Source organism: Nothoprocta perdicaria, unplaced genomic scaffold (assembly GCF_003342845.1).
Source record: "Nothoprocta perdicaria isolate Ctin4 unplaced genomic scaffold, notPer1 scaffold_23, whole genome shotgun sequence".
Classification (NCBI taxonomy): domain Eukaryota; kingdom Metazoa; phylum Chordata; class Aves; order Tinamiformes; family Tinamidae; genus Nothoprocta; species Nothoprocta perdicaria.
Genome location: NW_020455455.1, coordinates 5,478,186 through 5,492,951, shown reverse-complemented (window position 1 = coordinate 5,492,951; position 14,766 = coordinate 5,478,186). Strand labels below are relative to the sequence as shown.

Below are 14,766 nucleotides of genomic sequence, written 5' to 3'. Positions count from 1 at the left end.
AAAGAAAGAAAGAAAGAAAAAAAAAAAAAAAAAAAAAAAAAAAGGAAGAAAGAAAGAAAAGAAAGAAATTACTGGATACCACACGCAAAATTCATACTATAGCCAGTCTCCTCTATTTTAAAATAGCAGTAGAAAGTAATAAAAACCATGTAAGATTCAATATTCTATTAGGTTCTTCATACAGTTTTGCTACACCTTATTATGCATATCCATTATTATCTTCAACATTTATCTTGACTTACAGTACCATGGCAACATATGGCTATTGTATTTTAAGACTCTAACTTAGCTTTTGATTTATAGTTCATCAATAAAGAGATTTTCATACTAAGAAAAATAGAGCATACTTCATTAAATATACATAGACTAATACAGTTTTTCATGAAACCTGTAAGTCATGTCATCATTAGGCTCTTAATATCCAAATAAAGTTCCTCTGGCAGACCTTTTTTCAATTAGTGAATTWTAGCCACACATTGCAGTACATGTAATATCTCAAATATTTACAYTGTAGGTTACTTTAAATGACATATTTTAAGCAAAATATAAATATTACGTTACAAATCCTTAATAAATAATGAAGGATTTTTTTCATAAAYTAATAGAARATTAGTCATTCAAGGTTCACTTTTCCAAAAAACTACTTGGCTGGAAATGTACAGTGTGCACCCTCCAACCACTCAGAAATATAGGAATTCAACAATAACCTGTRTCTACAATTTTACAAATTTGTAAGAAAATTTACCTGAAAACATATCTGCAAATATCTCAATAAAATATCTCTAATAGCTAAGAAATTTCAAGGTATCTCAAAAAAAGAAAAGCTACATATAATTTATATATGGTTTTCCCTTAGAGAAAAAAAAAAAAAAAAGAAAGAAAGGAAAGAAAGAAACATGCTTGATCTCTTCAAAAATGTATTTTGATGCTGTACACTGACCAGGAAAAATACACAATGATCTAATGACCAAAGGTTCACTAAGGGATATGAAAAGTTATAATGGATAGTCCATTAGAATACCCAGTTAYGGACCGAGCTCATGGGCAACTTCAAAGCAAGTGCTGTGATTGCCTGTGGCCTGCCAGGGAGATGCTGATATCAGGAAAATGCTGCCARGGGGTAGAGGGTTGTGCTAGAAGAACGAATCTCTCTGATTCTTTATCATCTGATATCATGAAGGGCCAGTAGCAAGAGAAAAAGCAACACCTTAAGGTCACAGCTTTGCCCAGGCATGTAAAAATACCCATACAAACTATTTTTAAAAGGCAAAGTAAATCTGATTCAATTTAAATCACTGATACTGATAAGTGCTGATGGCTACTGTTGGTCATGCTCAGTGAAATGTTTGTTCTTCCAGTGATGTTTATAAGATGCATGACTATTAAGTTACCACGTACAGGCCTGGACCATGTGCCAAAAGACAGACAAGCTGTAAGTGGACTGACAGAAAAACAGGAAAACTGAGGCAGGGAGAAAGAAATATACATCTTTCCATCCCACCACTACTGCAAATTCAGCCCAAAACTATGATTCTAAGAATGAATGATTCTATGATAATTGCATTTTTTTCTCAAAAGGAGACTCAGACTCAATTGACCTTTCCACTTGGCAGAAAGTCTTTTAATTCTAATCATATGCCAAGGATCTCAAACTTTGCTATTCAGATACAGAATACAGACATAAATGAAAAAAACAATGCAGCCTCAGAAAGCGTTCAAAGGAGAAAATACATATTTGCCCGTATATTTAAAAAATATATATATATATTAGTCAAATATTAGTCAAATATTTATATATAAATTAGTCAAATAAGATGGAACAAGTCGCAATAAATAAATAAATAATTTTTTAACACTACACCAGGTCTGTGAAGCTGGAAAAAGACCAATAGTTGAAAAGCAAGAGAAAAACAGCAAAGAAAAATTAGTTATGAAACTTGCAGAAGTTCATAAAAAGTTAAATATATAGTTAAATATACAGTTATGTATAAATATATACATAGTTAAAAGGACTTCTCCCTACATGACACAAAGTGGCAAGGTGTTATTCTACGTATGCACTTGGACTCATAAACTGCCATAAACTGGTTGCTTTTTCCAAGAGGAAAATAAGGAGAATTCTAACAGAGGGAGATATTGCAGATATGATAGACTAAAYGATAAAGACTAATACAGGGATTTTAAGGAGCCACCAGTCTGGCTAGGAGTTCTCCTTGAGGGCTCTCTCAATTCACATGTGCTCACCAGGGACAGAGAAACGAATGCAGAGGAGGCCGCCGGCCTAGTCGTCAGCTCTCCTCATCAGAAAGGCCATAAAGCAAACAAAAAGGGAGTCAAGCTCTTTTGTCCATTCCCTCCGAAGTCAACAGCAAGTCTTACAAGATTGAGCTAAAGTAGCTTAAAGTGTTAACTAAAAAATTTGCCATCATGTTAGCAGGAATAAAATAGATTCAAAAAAAAAAAAAAAAAGAAAAAAGTTTGGGAAGAAAAGACAAGGACAAGGAAGTAAAGGTATAAACAGTTCCAAGGAAGAGAACTCAGCTGAGAACCAATATGAGATTCCCACAGTGGGTAGTAGATGAACCTCCACTTGGAAGTAAATGCAGTTTTCCATCTAGACCAGGGACCTTGGGACCACCACSTGCTTTGGCAGCAGCTCTGTCCACTGGAGATACCAGCTTTTGACCAGAACAACCTTCTCATTGATTGTATTTTTCTGAGGAGTATGTGATTGTGTGAAGACTCCAATCACTATCACCACTTCATAACCACAATTTCATGCAGGCCAGTACAAGCACTGTACTAAAGATAACATCAAAACCAGTGGAAAATAAAAAAGATAAATAAAACCAACTTTCCTCAGCAGAGGATCAAAGGTCATTAATTAGGAGTTTCTTAAYAGGACCAAACAACGAGGCTCAAATGGTTGACAATCTGAGCAACCTGGTCTGACCTCCTGGCAGACCCTGCTTTGAGCAGGAGGTTGGACTAGAGACCTCCTGGAGTCCCTTTCTGAATTATCCYGTGATCCTAAGGGCACCACAGTATGACAGAAAATCAGTATAATTCCTCCCTCAGCAACATTCTTGCGTGTAAGCAAATAGAGTGCTGTTTGTTTTTGTTTTCCTACCCATTTGCAATACRCTGTAGCAGATAAGAGAGCATGAATAAATCATACATTTTACATAGGCAAAGCAAGTGGAAAGGTAAGTCATTTGCACGGCTCTCAAATCTAAGAACTCTGCACTTTAACCCCCTCACTGAAAATGGTATTAGCAAAAGTTATTTATCAGCAAAATAATTTTCACAGATTTATTGGTWTTTCAAACCCTTTGCACTTCTTTTCAGTGGCAAAATTTGCARCACACTGATCTGTACATGTTGGAATGGCATCAGTGTCTCAGATTCAAGTCAAGGGAACCTGCAAACAAGTAACGTAACTGCTGCCAAAATCCAGAATTTGACACGATTTCCAATGTTCTGTAATCTCACAAGACATCTGTCTTGACCTAAAATCTCAAGGAATCCAATGATTTCTGGAGACATCTTTGCCCAAAGGAACTGCCTTTTAAGTGCTTGCATTATGAAGATCACTATCTTTTGGGTTTTGTTCTTTTTTCTTTTTTTTTTCTAACCAGAAAACTTCCATTAAAAAGAAAAAAAAAAACACAAAGTGAAAGTCTTTAATAGGAATGTACACCACAGATCTCTGAGAGCAGTTTTACAGAGTCATGGATGGAATTTCTGATAAAAAGCAAAGAGAGACCCTCCCACTGCAGAACAGGCATCACCTARTGCTGAGAGCCTTTGCTTGCCTGCAGGGAGACACCTCCTGCCCAAAACACGTTGGGGCTTTAATCTCTCTCCAGCATCCCCGGCAAGGATCCAGATCTCTGAGCTATTCCTGCCTGGGACAAAGGAGCAACATCCCACGCACTTACTTTTTCTTCAGGAGGGGAAAAAAATCTTGCCTTTATCTTGTCMCAGTTTGGAATAGAAACAATTTTGAATCAGAAAAATCTATTGTAGGTGGGGGAAAACATTTCACACCCAATTCTATTTTTAGAGTTCAGACTGCAATACATATCCACAGAGAGTCAATGAGAGAAAATCAGAGCTGCCAACACAAGCATGTGAGCCTAATCCAGTGTTTCTTCAACAGTAAACACCAGATGTTGGTAAGAACAGGTCCATCTATCTTTGTATCCCATCTCCAGCAATATCCTGTTACAAAGGCATGCATATAGCAGTATAAGAAACACATAATAAACACACCATGTACGGAGTAATTTTTCCCCAATATAGCTTCTTTACCCCCAGTAATCATCAGTTAAGAGACTCCCTGTGGCCGTGTTTTAGAGGAAGGTAAATCTCCCAAGTGACTTACAGTTGGGCAGCGGGGGAAGATCTGTTTTTCTTTTCTTTTTTTTTTTTTTAACTGATTACATCTAGTGGCGTACGCCCTGAAGCTTGCAGCATGGCAGCACGTGCAATTTCAACCTAATTTTGGAAACTGCTGTTTCTTTTGCTAGTGTAAATTAACATGAGAGATACATCCACTCACTGTCAGTGAATAAACAGTTCACAACCATGGAATAGCAATTTGCACAAGGAGCTGGTTGTCTTCAGCACCCCTTCGTCAGCTGCATCTTTGCAGACAAGGCAGTCACAGAGTGAACGGGATCACCCTAAAGATCAGCCGGCATTCAGGCAATGAACAGCATAAAGGGCAATCGAGGCAAGTCAATATTGATTTACTGACATAACAGAACTACAGAACTGTTTATGTTAAGGGTAACACAGACACTTACTTACACTATATACATTCATACAAGTGAACACTTCAAAATGACACTTCAACAAACACACTTCAGATGGAAGCAACACTTAATTTCTATCGAGGCTGGGATTCAGATCTAGCAATCAAAAAGGAAAAGATCTCTAGCACTCAGAAGCATCCCCAAAACAAGTTGTGTTCCCTGGAAAAGAGAAACCCGTTAGGATAAATGTTGGAGTCCATTCCCACAAATTACTCCTCTCTCTAAGTGGGACAAGGAAATCCCCCAAATCTTCTTCTACGGTGCAGCACATCACACAGATTAAAAAAAAAAAAAAAAAATTACTTTCAAACCCAGTCTAAGCATATTTTAAAACTAAAACCTGACATAAGTATATCAGCTCATGTTGTGACCCTGGAGTAATTTTAACCTTAAGCTACTTGAACAAAAGCCATTCCTCCTAACTTTCCCATCCAGCACTTTCTTCCCTCAGTTCTGTGATTCACAACTCCAAACTCTTTTAATTGAGCTATATAAGCAGCTAGCCAAGGAACTATATCTGCTGTGCGGATCAGCTTTTGACCAGGAACATGACACTACCAGARAGTTACATAACCACTCGAGAGAGCAGCAGGCTGCTCAATATCAGATTCCTGGGATCTATTCCTGACTCCCAGAGATGAGTGTGGTCTACTGGCAACTGCAATGAATTTGGCACCGTTAATGCTGCAGGCAGAGCTGCCAGTCGGACGAAACATGGTTCTGCTTAGGCCTCTCTTTTTACTATGTATATAAAATAAGAAGAGCTAACACTGGAGCAAAACAAACTTTGCTCCACAGTAGCAGTTCTACATCGTATACAGATTCTGAAATTTCTTTACAAAGCAGAATAAACTARAATGTAATTTTCAGGACCGAGGTCCATGCGTGTCCTCTTAGAGGATCTCCCACGCGCTCCGGCACTGCTGCTGTCTGATATGTCACTTGGCTTTTCAGTGGCAGCCAGCGATAGGACTAGAGGAAATGGCTACAAACTGAAGCATCAGAAGTTCCACAGGAACTTAAGAAAACATTTYTTGACAGTGAGGGTGACAGAGCCCTGRAACAGGCTGCCCAGAGAGGTTGTGGAGTCTCCTTCTTTGGAGATCTTYMAAAYCCGCTTGGATGCAGCCCTGTGCCAYGTGCTCTAGGTGACCCTGTGTGAGCAGGGGGGTTGGACTAGATGACCTCTGAGGTCCCTTCCAACMTTAAGCATTCTATAATTCTATGATTCCCCACTACTGCTGCTGCACRGCACATTTGTAACCTTACAGCAGTTTCTTATTCCAAATTTGAAATTTCCTGACAGTGCAGAAGAAAAGCMTCTTGTTCTGAACAATTGAAATCACAAAAATACAATTTATTACAACTTTCACATAATATGAAGATGAAAGATAACACATATGAAACCCATTACCTGAATTGTGGCGGGCAATATAACCAAGGGCCCAAGCTGCAGCTTCTTTCACGCCAGGGTCAAAATCTTCCAAACAAATCACCAGGGTTTCCAGTGCTCCACACTGAACTATCGCCAGGGCTAGCTGTGGGGAATGTTTACCCACTGCTCTTAGCACAAATGCTGCTGCTTTCTTGTAGAAACGCTACATAAATCAGGAAAAAAATATATTGTTAATAATGTTAAGTAGTTCAAAATATAATATAGTACAGACATGCATAAATTAGACTTTTTTTAGTAGTAGCAATATCTCACACAGATCCAAATCAGGACTACCAGACATGGCACAAACAGTCCTTGCCTGAAATGGCTCATGATCTAAAATTTGCAGTAAGCGCATAAACAAACAGAAAAAAAAATAAAGCTAAGAGGATATGGGGAAAAGATATTAGTCTAGATAAATTTGTTTGCTTAAGTGAGTAGGGAATGATAAGAGCTGCAAAAACAATACCTCTTAGCATATTTAACTAGATTACACAGGTTATATAGGGCAAACTCCTAGAATAATTCTACTCATCTGCGTYACTCACAGGGCTTCCCAATTTTTAATGTACATCCATCACCATATCAGCCCTAGGAGAAAACACTGTTTACGTTTGCAAACAGGAAACAAACACTGAGAATCAGATCCAATGGGAAGAGTTTAAGATGTGAATCCGGAATGTTTTGGGGCACCTGGGCCCGAGGGCTCTCCCTCGGGGTCACTGCTGGTTCTCGGCCCGCTCCAAGACTCTTCATTCTCCTCTGCTCCCTATAGGGCACCTCGGCACTATGGTGCAAGATACCTACTGCTAAGGGATCTAAATTCTGCAACCCCCACATCCCTTTTGCAGCAAATCCAGAGAAAGGAAGAACCATGCAAGCACTTTTGTGCATCCCACAAGATGCCCAAGCACCCTTGGAAACCTGCCCGCAAAGCCAGCGAGGGACGAGCACGAGAGGGCTCTGCATGGGGGCCGGCGCCCGGGCTCGTGCCCAGCCCCACGTGGAAGCCACACAGCGCTCCRTGTCTGCACAGCCAGGCTTCTCCCAAAGCACAGAGGTCTCCTCTACGCTCCTGGCACCCATCCCTGCCTTGTACTCTCCCCTAAACCACAACTGGGCATTGCCTAAGAGCTTGCTAGCGAGCCTGGGCCAAAACCACGTCAGGAAGCGTGTTAGCAATTAAAGAGCATGAATAGCCGTGTCCCAGGGCTCGACACTGCCACGGCCTCGCTTGGCTTACCAGCACAGATGTAATCCCTTAATGCCAAAAACCCAGTGTTCTCATTCAGCTCAGCGTATTGAACATAATTTACAGACAAAATATTAAACATTAAAACATTATTTAGGGGGAACTTAAGCTGGGGAAACTGCACRGAGGGACAGACACCAGGTTGGTGCAAGTCACTGTAAGCTTCGCCGGACGCCGTGCAGCTACAATAGTTTACACCAGTCTCCATCTGTGCAAATGTGGCCATGCTATTCCCGCAAGGGACTGTGCTCCAAGCAAAGGAAAATACTTCTGGGGTTTTGTTATTATTCAAAACATATTTATTTACAAACAAGCCATATTCACAGGCACTGTTCAAATGCATTATAAAGCTGTGTATTTTGCTCAGTTTAATTGACAAAATATTGAGCCAGGATATGACCCTGTGCCTATTCTTCATAAATCAGTGGAATCAGTATTTATTGTGTGCTCAGAGAATCTGCCCTTTAACTATAGATGTTGATACACGCAAAGTGAGTGGAATGGAAATGTGCCTTTTATATTTGGTTTGCCTATGGGAAGCAGCAACCTGCAAGCGTTGATGAGCTCTGCGTGGGCTGGATGCCGGGTTTCCTCAGCCCCCAAGGCACGGGAGGCCTCCCCTGTCCTCACGGGAATCTGCTGCGGCCCCAAGCGATGCCCCATCCCGGCATCTCCCAGAGGCAGCGGCAGCACAGGCAGTAACATGGAAGAGAGAAACCAGGGTGCTCTGGCCAATTTAGTAAGGCCTCTGTTGTTGGGGATTTTTGCCCCAAAATAAATAAATAAACAAACAAACAAAGATAAAGACTTTTGTTCGCTTCCTCCCTTTAAAATACAAACAAATTAACCAAAATGATTATGAATTTGTCTAACTAAAACTTCAGTTTTCTTTCCCTTCTATATTAGTGTCTTGACATTAATGTTTTTCTTTGACATATTTTTAAGATAAACTGTATAAGCATYGACCAGATATGCAACAATGAAAACATGCATTGAGTACTTAATGTTTTTCTCAAAAGACTGAAACGGCAATATAGCATTTCCAAGCTATATTTCCATTGAATTCCAACTTTTCCTAAACCAAATAAATCAAAAATACAACYCGTGTTTCAATACATTTAACTCATTTAACTCTCAGCTTTCTTTCTTTTTCTAATTACTAAGAACAGTATTTGAAAGCACTTCTGTTAATCTAGTTCAAGATCCAAGCACTAGTATATACAAAAAGAGAAGAAAAATGCCAAGAAGAGAAATGAAGAGACCATCAGATTTACCTGCTCGGCTCTTTTTTTTTTTTCTTTTTTTTCTTTTTTTTCTTTTTTTTTAAGAAACATTAAAATCAAAACATTTAATTGTATTTTCATGTGCTAGTAGTTTGCTATTTTGCATGCTATAGATTTTCAAATGGCTCTGTTTGGAGATATTAAGTATTCCACTGCAGCATTTTTATGTATTTTACGAGTGTTTGGTATTAATGACAAATTCTAATCAAATCCTAATCAATTACAACTACAACTTTCAAATTATCTCATTTTTRAATGGGGACCTTTTGTAAAGTATCACTCAACATTTTGAAAACAACGCCATGGATATTTTTCACATAAGGAGCTAAAAGGTAACATAATATTTTAAAGTCAAACATTTAAAGTCAAAACTATACACACGACCTCTCAGGAGTTCAAACGTGCACGCTGTCTCTGAGTTCGGGAATAATCACAGATAGTTGAAAAGGAAAGATTTCTCCTTCCTCATGTTAAAAAAAAAAGTGATTATTGAGTAAAGGATGCCTTACATTCTGCTCAGACAAGGAGCACACGAGCTGGGGAAGAATGTCTCCCTTCACAACTGCCTCTGCCAGGTCATCGTTGTAGTTGGCAAGTCTCCCAAGCGCCAAGGCAGCAGTCTGCTGGATCGTCGGGACCACGTCCAGCAAAAGAGGTCTCAGCAGAGCCATCACACCTGAGTTACAGCAGAGAGAGAGAAGCCCACATGGTAAGTGGAGATTTTTCTGAACATTTGCCTTTTTTCATAAAAAAATCTGTTAAATTACTCCTTGAAATAATAGGAAGTTGTAGGAAATTCAGAGATGTTCCCCTGAAACAAGGTTGGCACGTGGATGGCACTGCTGGCACATAACAATCTTCCTGCTCATTTTTCATAGGGACAAAACATTTCTGAAATATAAAGATTTCACATGTAGAAATAAGCATATTTGAGCATATATAAAATATATGTGTTAACAAAGTAAATATGCACAGGGAACTCCATCTGGAGGTTCTGGTGAGCTAACACTGTATGTCACTCATTATTCAGTCTGCCAACAGAACCTCTACATGGAATTACAGCAAATTACTAATAATTCCATCTATTATAAACAGTGACTGATCTGGGGACCAATAGCCATAATATATTACATTCCAGACAGAAGAATTAAAGACTTTATTACCACATCATTATTTATGATGTGTTTATACTGCATTCCACAGTGTATCAGCTAAATATGAAAGAAGATAAAGCCCCTTCTTGAAGAAGTTCTCACACATATACTAAACTGTTGAAATTACAGGTATAGTAAGCAGCTATGACATGAACCATAAGCAGTCATGGCACAGAAAAGTCCTCACATGGATAAACATTTGGCTAAAAATAGGAAATGGTAGGAGAAAACATTCCATTCCTGCAAGAGGAGGAGGTCACGGTGCAGTTCCTCAGGAGCCTGTGCTGGTTCATATGCTGTTGAGCATATGGATACTCACAACTGATGAGGAAGAGGGCAGGGATAGTGCCCTAAGGAAACGTGCTGGTGACTCAAAGTTATTCAAGGTGGTGCCAGCAAGGGCTACTATGAGAAAAGACAGAGACTGGGTGACTGTTAAGAAGATAAATGCAGAGCAATACAGATGGGAAAGCCAATYTGAACTTCACACATGCAGAGATGGGCTATGGCAGACAATTCCATGGAAACATCAGCTCTCCACTCAGCAGCAGCAAAGGAAGCACACACACTTGCATACAGAGTGCTAGGGAAAGCAGTAGGAAACCCAACCGGAGACCATCACTGTACTGGTGTATACACCTATTTTGTATCTAATCCCTTCCCCTACCATGTAGCTGGAAGAGGTTCAGAGAAAGGCAACAAGGATGATCAAAGAGGACCACTCTGTATATGAAAGCAGTTGCCATAGTTAAACTAAGGCTCTTCAGCAGGGATACAAGCAAGGCCCACAGGATCTGGTTTAGCTTGGAGAAGGCAGCCAGGGATCAAACACTGACTCTTCCAAAACTAGGGAGTAATAWATKWRRYCWSTASWGRYYWMATWTAAGAAAGAAATTATTTTTCACCYATAAATTCAGTAGAACTGTGGAAGTTCTTACCAAAGCAGTTCACAGAGGCCCAAGAGACAACTGCTCAAGTTTCCAGGGCAGAACCTGTTACTAGATACACAGAAACCATACACACCTCTGGAAGTCTCTGAGCTAATAACAGCTGGAAGCTGAGCAAGTGCTCTTCTGTTCTTAATAATCTTTCCTAGGCATCTGGGTATATCTCCTTTTGGAGGCAGGACAGTGGGCTAAATGGTAAAGAGCTGCTCTGATCTCTGGTCTGAGAGACATGGCAGTTCTTCAGTGTATGCTGGGAGATTTATAGCTTAATAGGGAGCAGTTCTGAATTAGTTTTGTATTTGATAATTGAGACAAGTCTACTTGCAAATAAGAGCACAATTTCATTAAGAATATGTCTTATAAGGAATGGGGAAGGGAAATTACTTGTACTGTAGCTCTTTGCAAGTGCTGCCCCTATACAAACCAGGTACAAGTTAATACTTCCAAGCTTCAGCACCTCGGCTGGAAAGCAACATTCTCTGGAGCTCCAGAAGTGCTATACTGCAAGACTGAACATTCAAAACCACAATTAGATTTTCTTCTATTAGTTGTCTGAGTCTTCCACTAAGTTCATTTACATTAGACAAAGATTTAGCTGATTGACCATAGCCACCACAAGAAAATAAAACTTCCTTTCCCAAAGGCTACGTGTGCTCATAAGCAAGATCTATAATGGTGGGATGGCTGCCTGCTTGCAGATGTCATCCAGGAGATGCTGAGCACATCATGCATGTCAAGAAGAAAGGAAGAGTTGAGGGCTTACGAATAATCTAAAAGGATGGGGACTGGACTAGTCCAAAAGGAGGGAGACCATTCATGATGGGGTTCATGATGGGAAGGTGACTCCCACAAACAGAGACTACACAGCTATGATGGATATGACTTCCCAGGAGTTCCCAAGCCAAAAGAACACAGGTCTTAGGAGACACAATAAAAAGAGAAAGCTGAGATGAAGTTAATGTGTCTAGATAGCAGTGCAGAAGCACTGAAAATGGCTCTGCAGCACGCACTACTTTAACACATATATGCAGGGCCATGTAAAYAGCTCTGGTATAACTGGGGCCGGCTCTCGCTCCTATCCAAGTGAACAGGAGCTGAAAAGAGGCATGCTGCACAATAACAGTATGTAAGGCCTAGATACTCCAGCCTTGCAAGGTCAATGGAAGTTGACTCAGCACTTTGGAGGAACCACTTACTACTTCATGATGTAGCCAACAGACCGACCTCTTCTCACAAACTCCTTCAAATGGTGTTTGCAGTCTCCTTAGCAAATCATGCTTCATATCAAAAAGTATTATGCACTTTATAGGAAAAATTAAAAGAGAGGGGGAAAAAAARCCCCACACAACACACATGACAATGATAGCACCATGTACCTTCTTCTGTCAGCTTATCCTCCAGTAAGTCACCTGCACCCTCTACAGGAGAGCATTTTCTTGTTCTACCCCTCCAGCATGAATTGCACGGTCAGCATCTGCTGAAATTCCTGCAGGGACCTCCTGCTGTTCTGACTCTTTACCCTGAAGATACTTAACAGTCAAAGGAACAGTCAAAAGTAGGATACTTGTGTAGTGTACATTAGGGCAGATATTAGATCGGAAACTTCCATGTTGAGATGATACAGAATCCAAATTTCTGTTTTGTGAAAATARAATAGTTTTATTGATTAAAAAAATGGTTGAAATTATTAAAATGATTGGGGRGGAGGGGGAAGGAACATCTGAAGAAAGGAACATCTCAACGTGCAGTGTTTTGTCCCTAGGAAGCCAACAGCCGGCCGGCTGGCACACTCACCCAGGATGTGGGAGACAGCTCAAATCCAACATTGAACCAGAAACTCAAACTAAAGTTTCTTACACYAGAAATCAAGTACTAAGCTGTTTGCGTAACTGGCCCTGCCAAAGAGGTGAGGCAGTCACACTGTACTGTTTTAATCCACAATTCCACCTGAAGATGGGAGAAATCTTTCAAACTGAAGAATCTTCCTCTCCCAAAGGTTTTCTCTGTATTACTGCATTTCCAGAAAGATTTTATTTGAAAATTTTATTTGCTGGTTTACAGCAAAGAAATCCTCCAGTGAAATATTTTTAGCGGTTTTGACACCTGACTCACCTTGTCTCAGCAGGAGGCACGCATCTCCACTCAAAGTCATGCTGCACGAATTACATACTAAGTCACCCAAAAGAAAAAAAAAAGCAATTGTCCATTTTCTCTCCCAACTCTTAAGCACAAAGGCTGATGTCCTCAAAATTCAGTAAATATTTTAACAGCCTAGAATTACTGTAGGTCAGAGGAACCCATCAGCGAAGTTCAGACCATGCAGCATRTTTCTGACCTGCATGATACACCCAGCCACTACAAAATGTAAAACACATTTTGACAAGTTTACATACACACTTACTTTGAGTTCATCCAAATATGACACTTACATGAGTTGTTTTTTCAAGATTAGCTGATGCAGATTTCACTTGCAGAACATGCTAAAAACCTTGAGCCTGAAGCACTAATGCCAGGCAGCATGTCTCCCGATGACCAACACCATTTATTGCTCATTTAATTCTCTATAGTATAAAGCAGGTAAAGCAGGGTGATGAAATTGAAATGTCAGCACAAAATGCTCCACTGCAAATGATTTTAGCTAATGTAAGTGAAAGAGTGAAAGTGAGGAAAAACATGAGAAGTGAAATTAAAGTAACTGCTTGAAAAAGGTACAAGATGCTAAAGCAAGGCATTTTAAAAAAAGAAAAGCACAGATGAAAACAATGAAAAAGGTTAGATATCAGAAGAAACTGTGCTGATCGTCAAAGAGTCTATTTTCCTAAAGTGATGGCTGAATGTGAGAAAAGATAGTGAACAAATAATTATCATGACAATCAGTTTGGTGGTACAAGAAAAGGGGGAAAAAATCAATTCTTGGTGCTTTACAAGCCTTATATTGACATCAAATTAACTGAGAATTGACAGCTATGTGTAGTCCTAGATTATACTTGCGCATGGAACGTAATTAAAAGCCTCTATTTCCCTTTCTACATCATCTAATATTAGTCTGTTTCTCTGCATTGAGATTCTATCCATCATCTCTGATCCCTCTGCAAGACCAACCATTTGAGAAGTTGTCACCATTTTCAATATTGTCACATCTTCAGTAAGCCGAGTATTTCTCTAATAGCACTCTGGATAATTAAACATTAATTCGGAGAACGTAAAACTGCTGTTGCTCACAGGTTATATGTTTTCCACTGAAACACACATAGGAAAGCAGAGACACCCACYTTTCGTTGCACAAGCTGCACAGACACTGCAGGAAAGGACAGACATCCTGACACCGAAGGGAACATTCCTGCCCAGAGCCCAGTCCTTGCATTTTCTTATTGACATGCTCCTGTATCCGATTTTCTTCCTTTCTTTGAGCACCCTGTCTAGAGCAGTCTATCCTTYCTCCCCAAAGAAGCCCCAGTCGGGATTCCTACCAGCATTTTGAATTAAAATCAGACTACTTAAATGACTCCTTAAGGCAGAAAAATAGACAAGAAACTTCTTTCTCTTACCTCTACTGCTCACTTAAAGAAATAGGGCCACAGAGACCAGGTGCAGCAGTGCCTTGCCTAACCTTCAGGGGAACTCTTTGCTCTTCTAAACAAATCCCTTCTAATAGAAGTGGGGAATTCACTAATTCAGAGGCAGCTACACAGAAAGTAAAGAACCACAAAACGAGGCATTTAGACCATTAGACTGGGTTTGTTTTGGAAGAGTTCCCACAAGAACTCAGGAACAGGGTAACATGGACCTACTGCCAAAGACTCTTTCTTGCATCACATAGCGCTGCCTGCGCCTGGGCCGGGAGCGCTGCCCCGCTCTGCCCTGCGTTTCCCACT

At 40.0% G+C, this 14,766-nt stretch overlaps 1 protein-coding gene across 1 annotated transcript in view; it reads right to left on the bottom strand.

Annotated features, from left to right (window-relative positions):
- The window catches only part of SPAG6 (sperm associated antigen 6), a 23,879-nt gene extending 12,906 nt beyond the window's left edge, over nt 1–10,973 (bottom strand). Inside the window, exons 1-3 of the mRNA XM_026039481.1 lie at nt 10,968–10,973; nt 9,300–9,466; nt 6,235–6,418 (exon numbers count right to left, since the gene is read on the bottom strand). Coding sequence (XP_025895266.1) covers nt 6,235–6,418; nt 9,300–9,461 — 346 coding nt within the window. The 5' untranslated portion in view covers nt 9,462–9,466; nt 10,968–10,973. The remainder of the gene's footprint in view (nt 1–6,234; nt 6,419–9,299; nt 9,467–10,967) is intronic.
- Nucleotides 10,974–14,766: the final 3,793 nt, after the last annotated feature.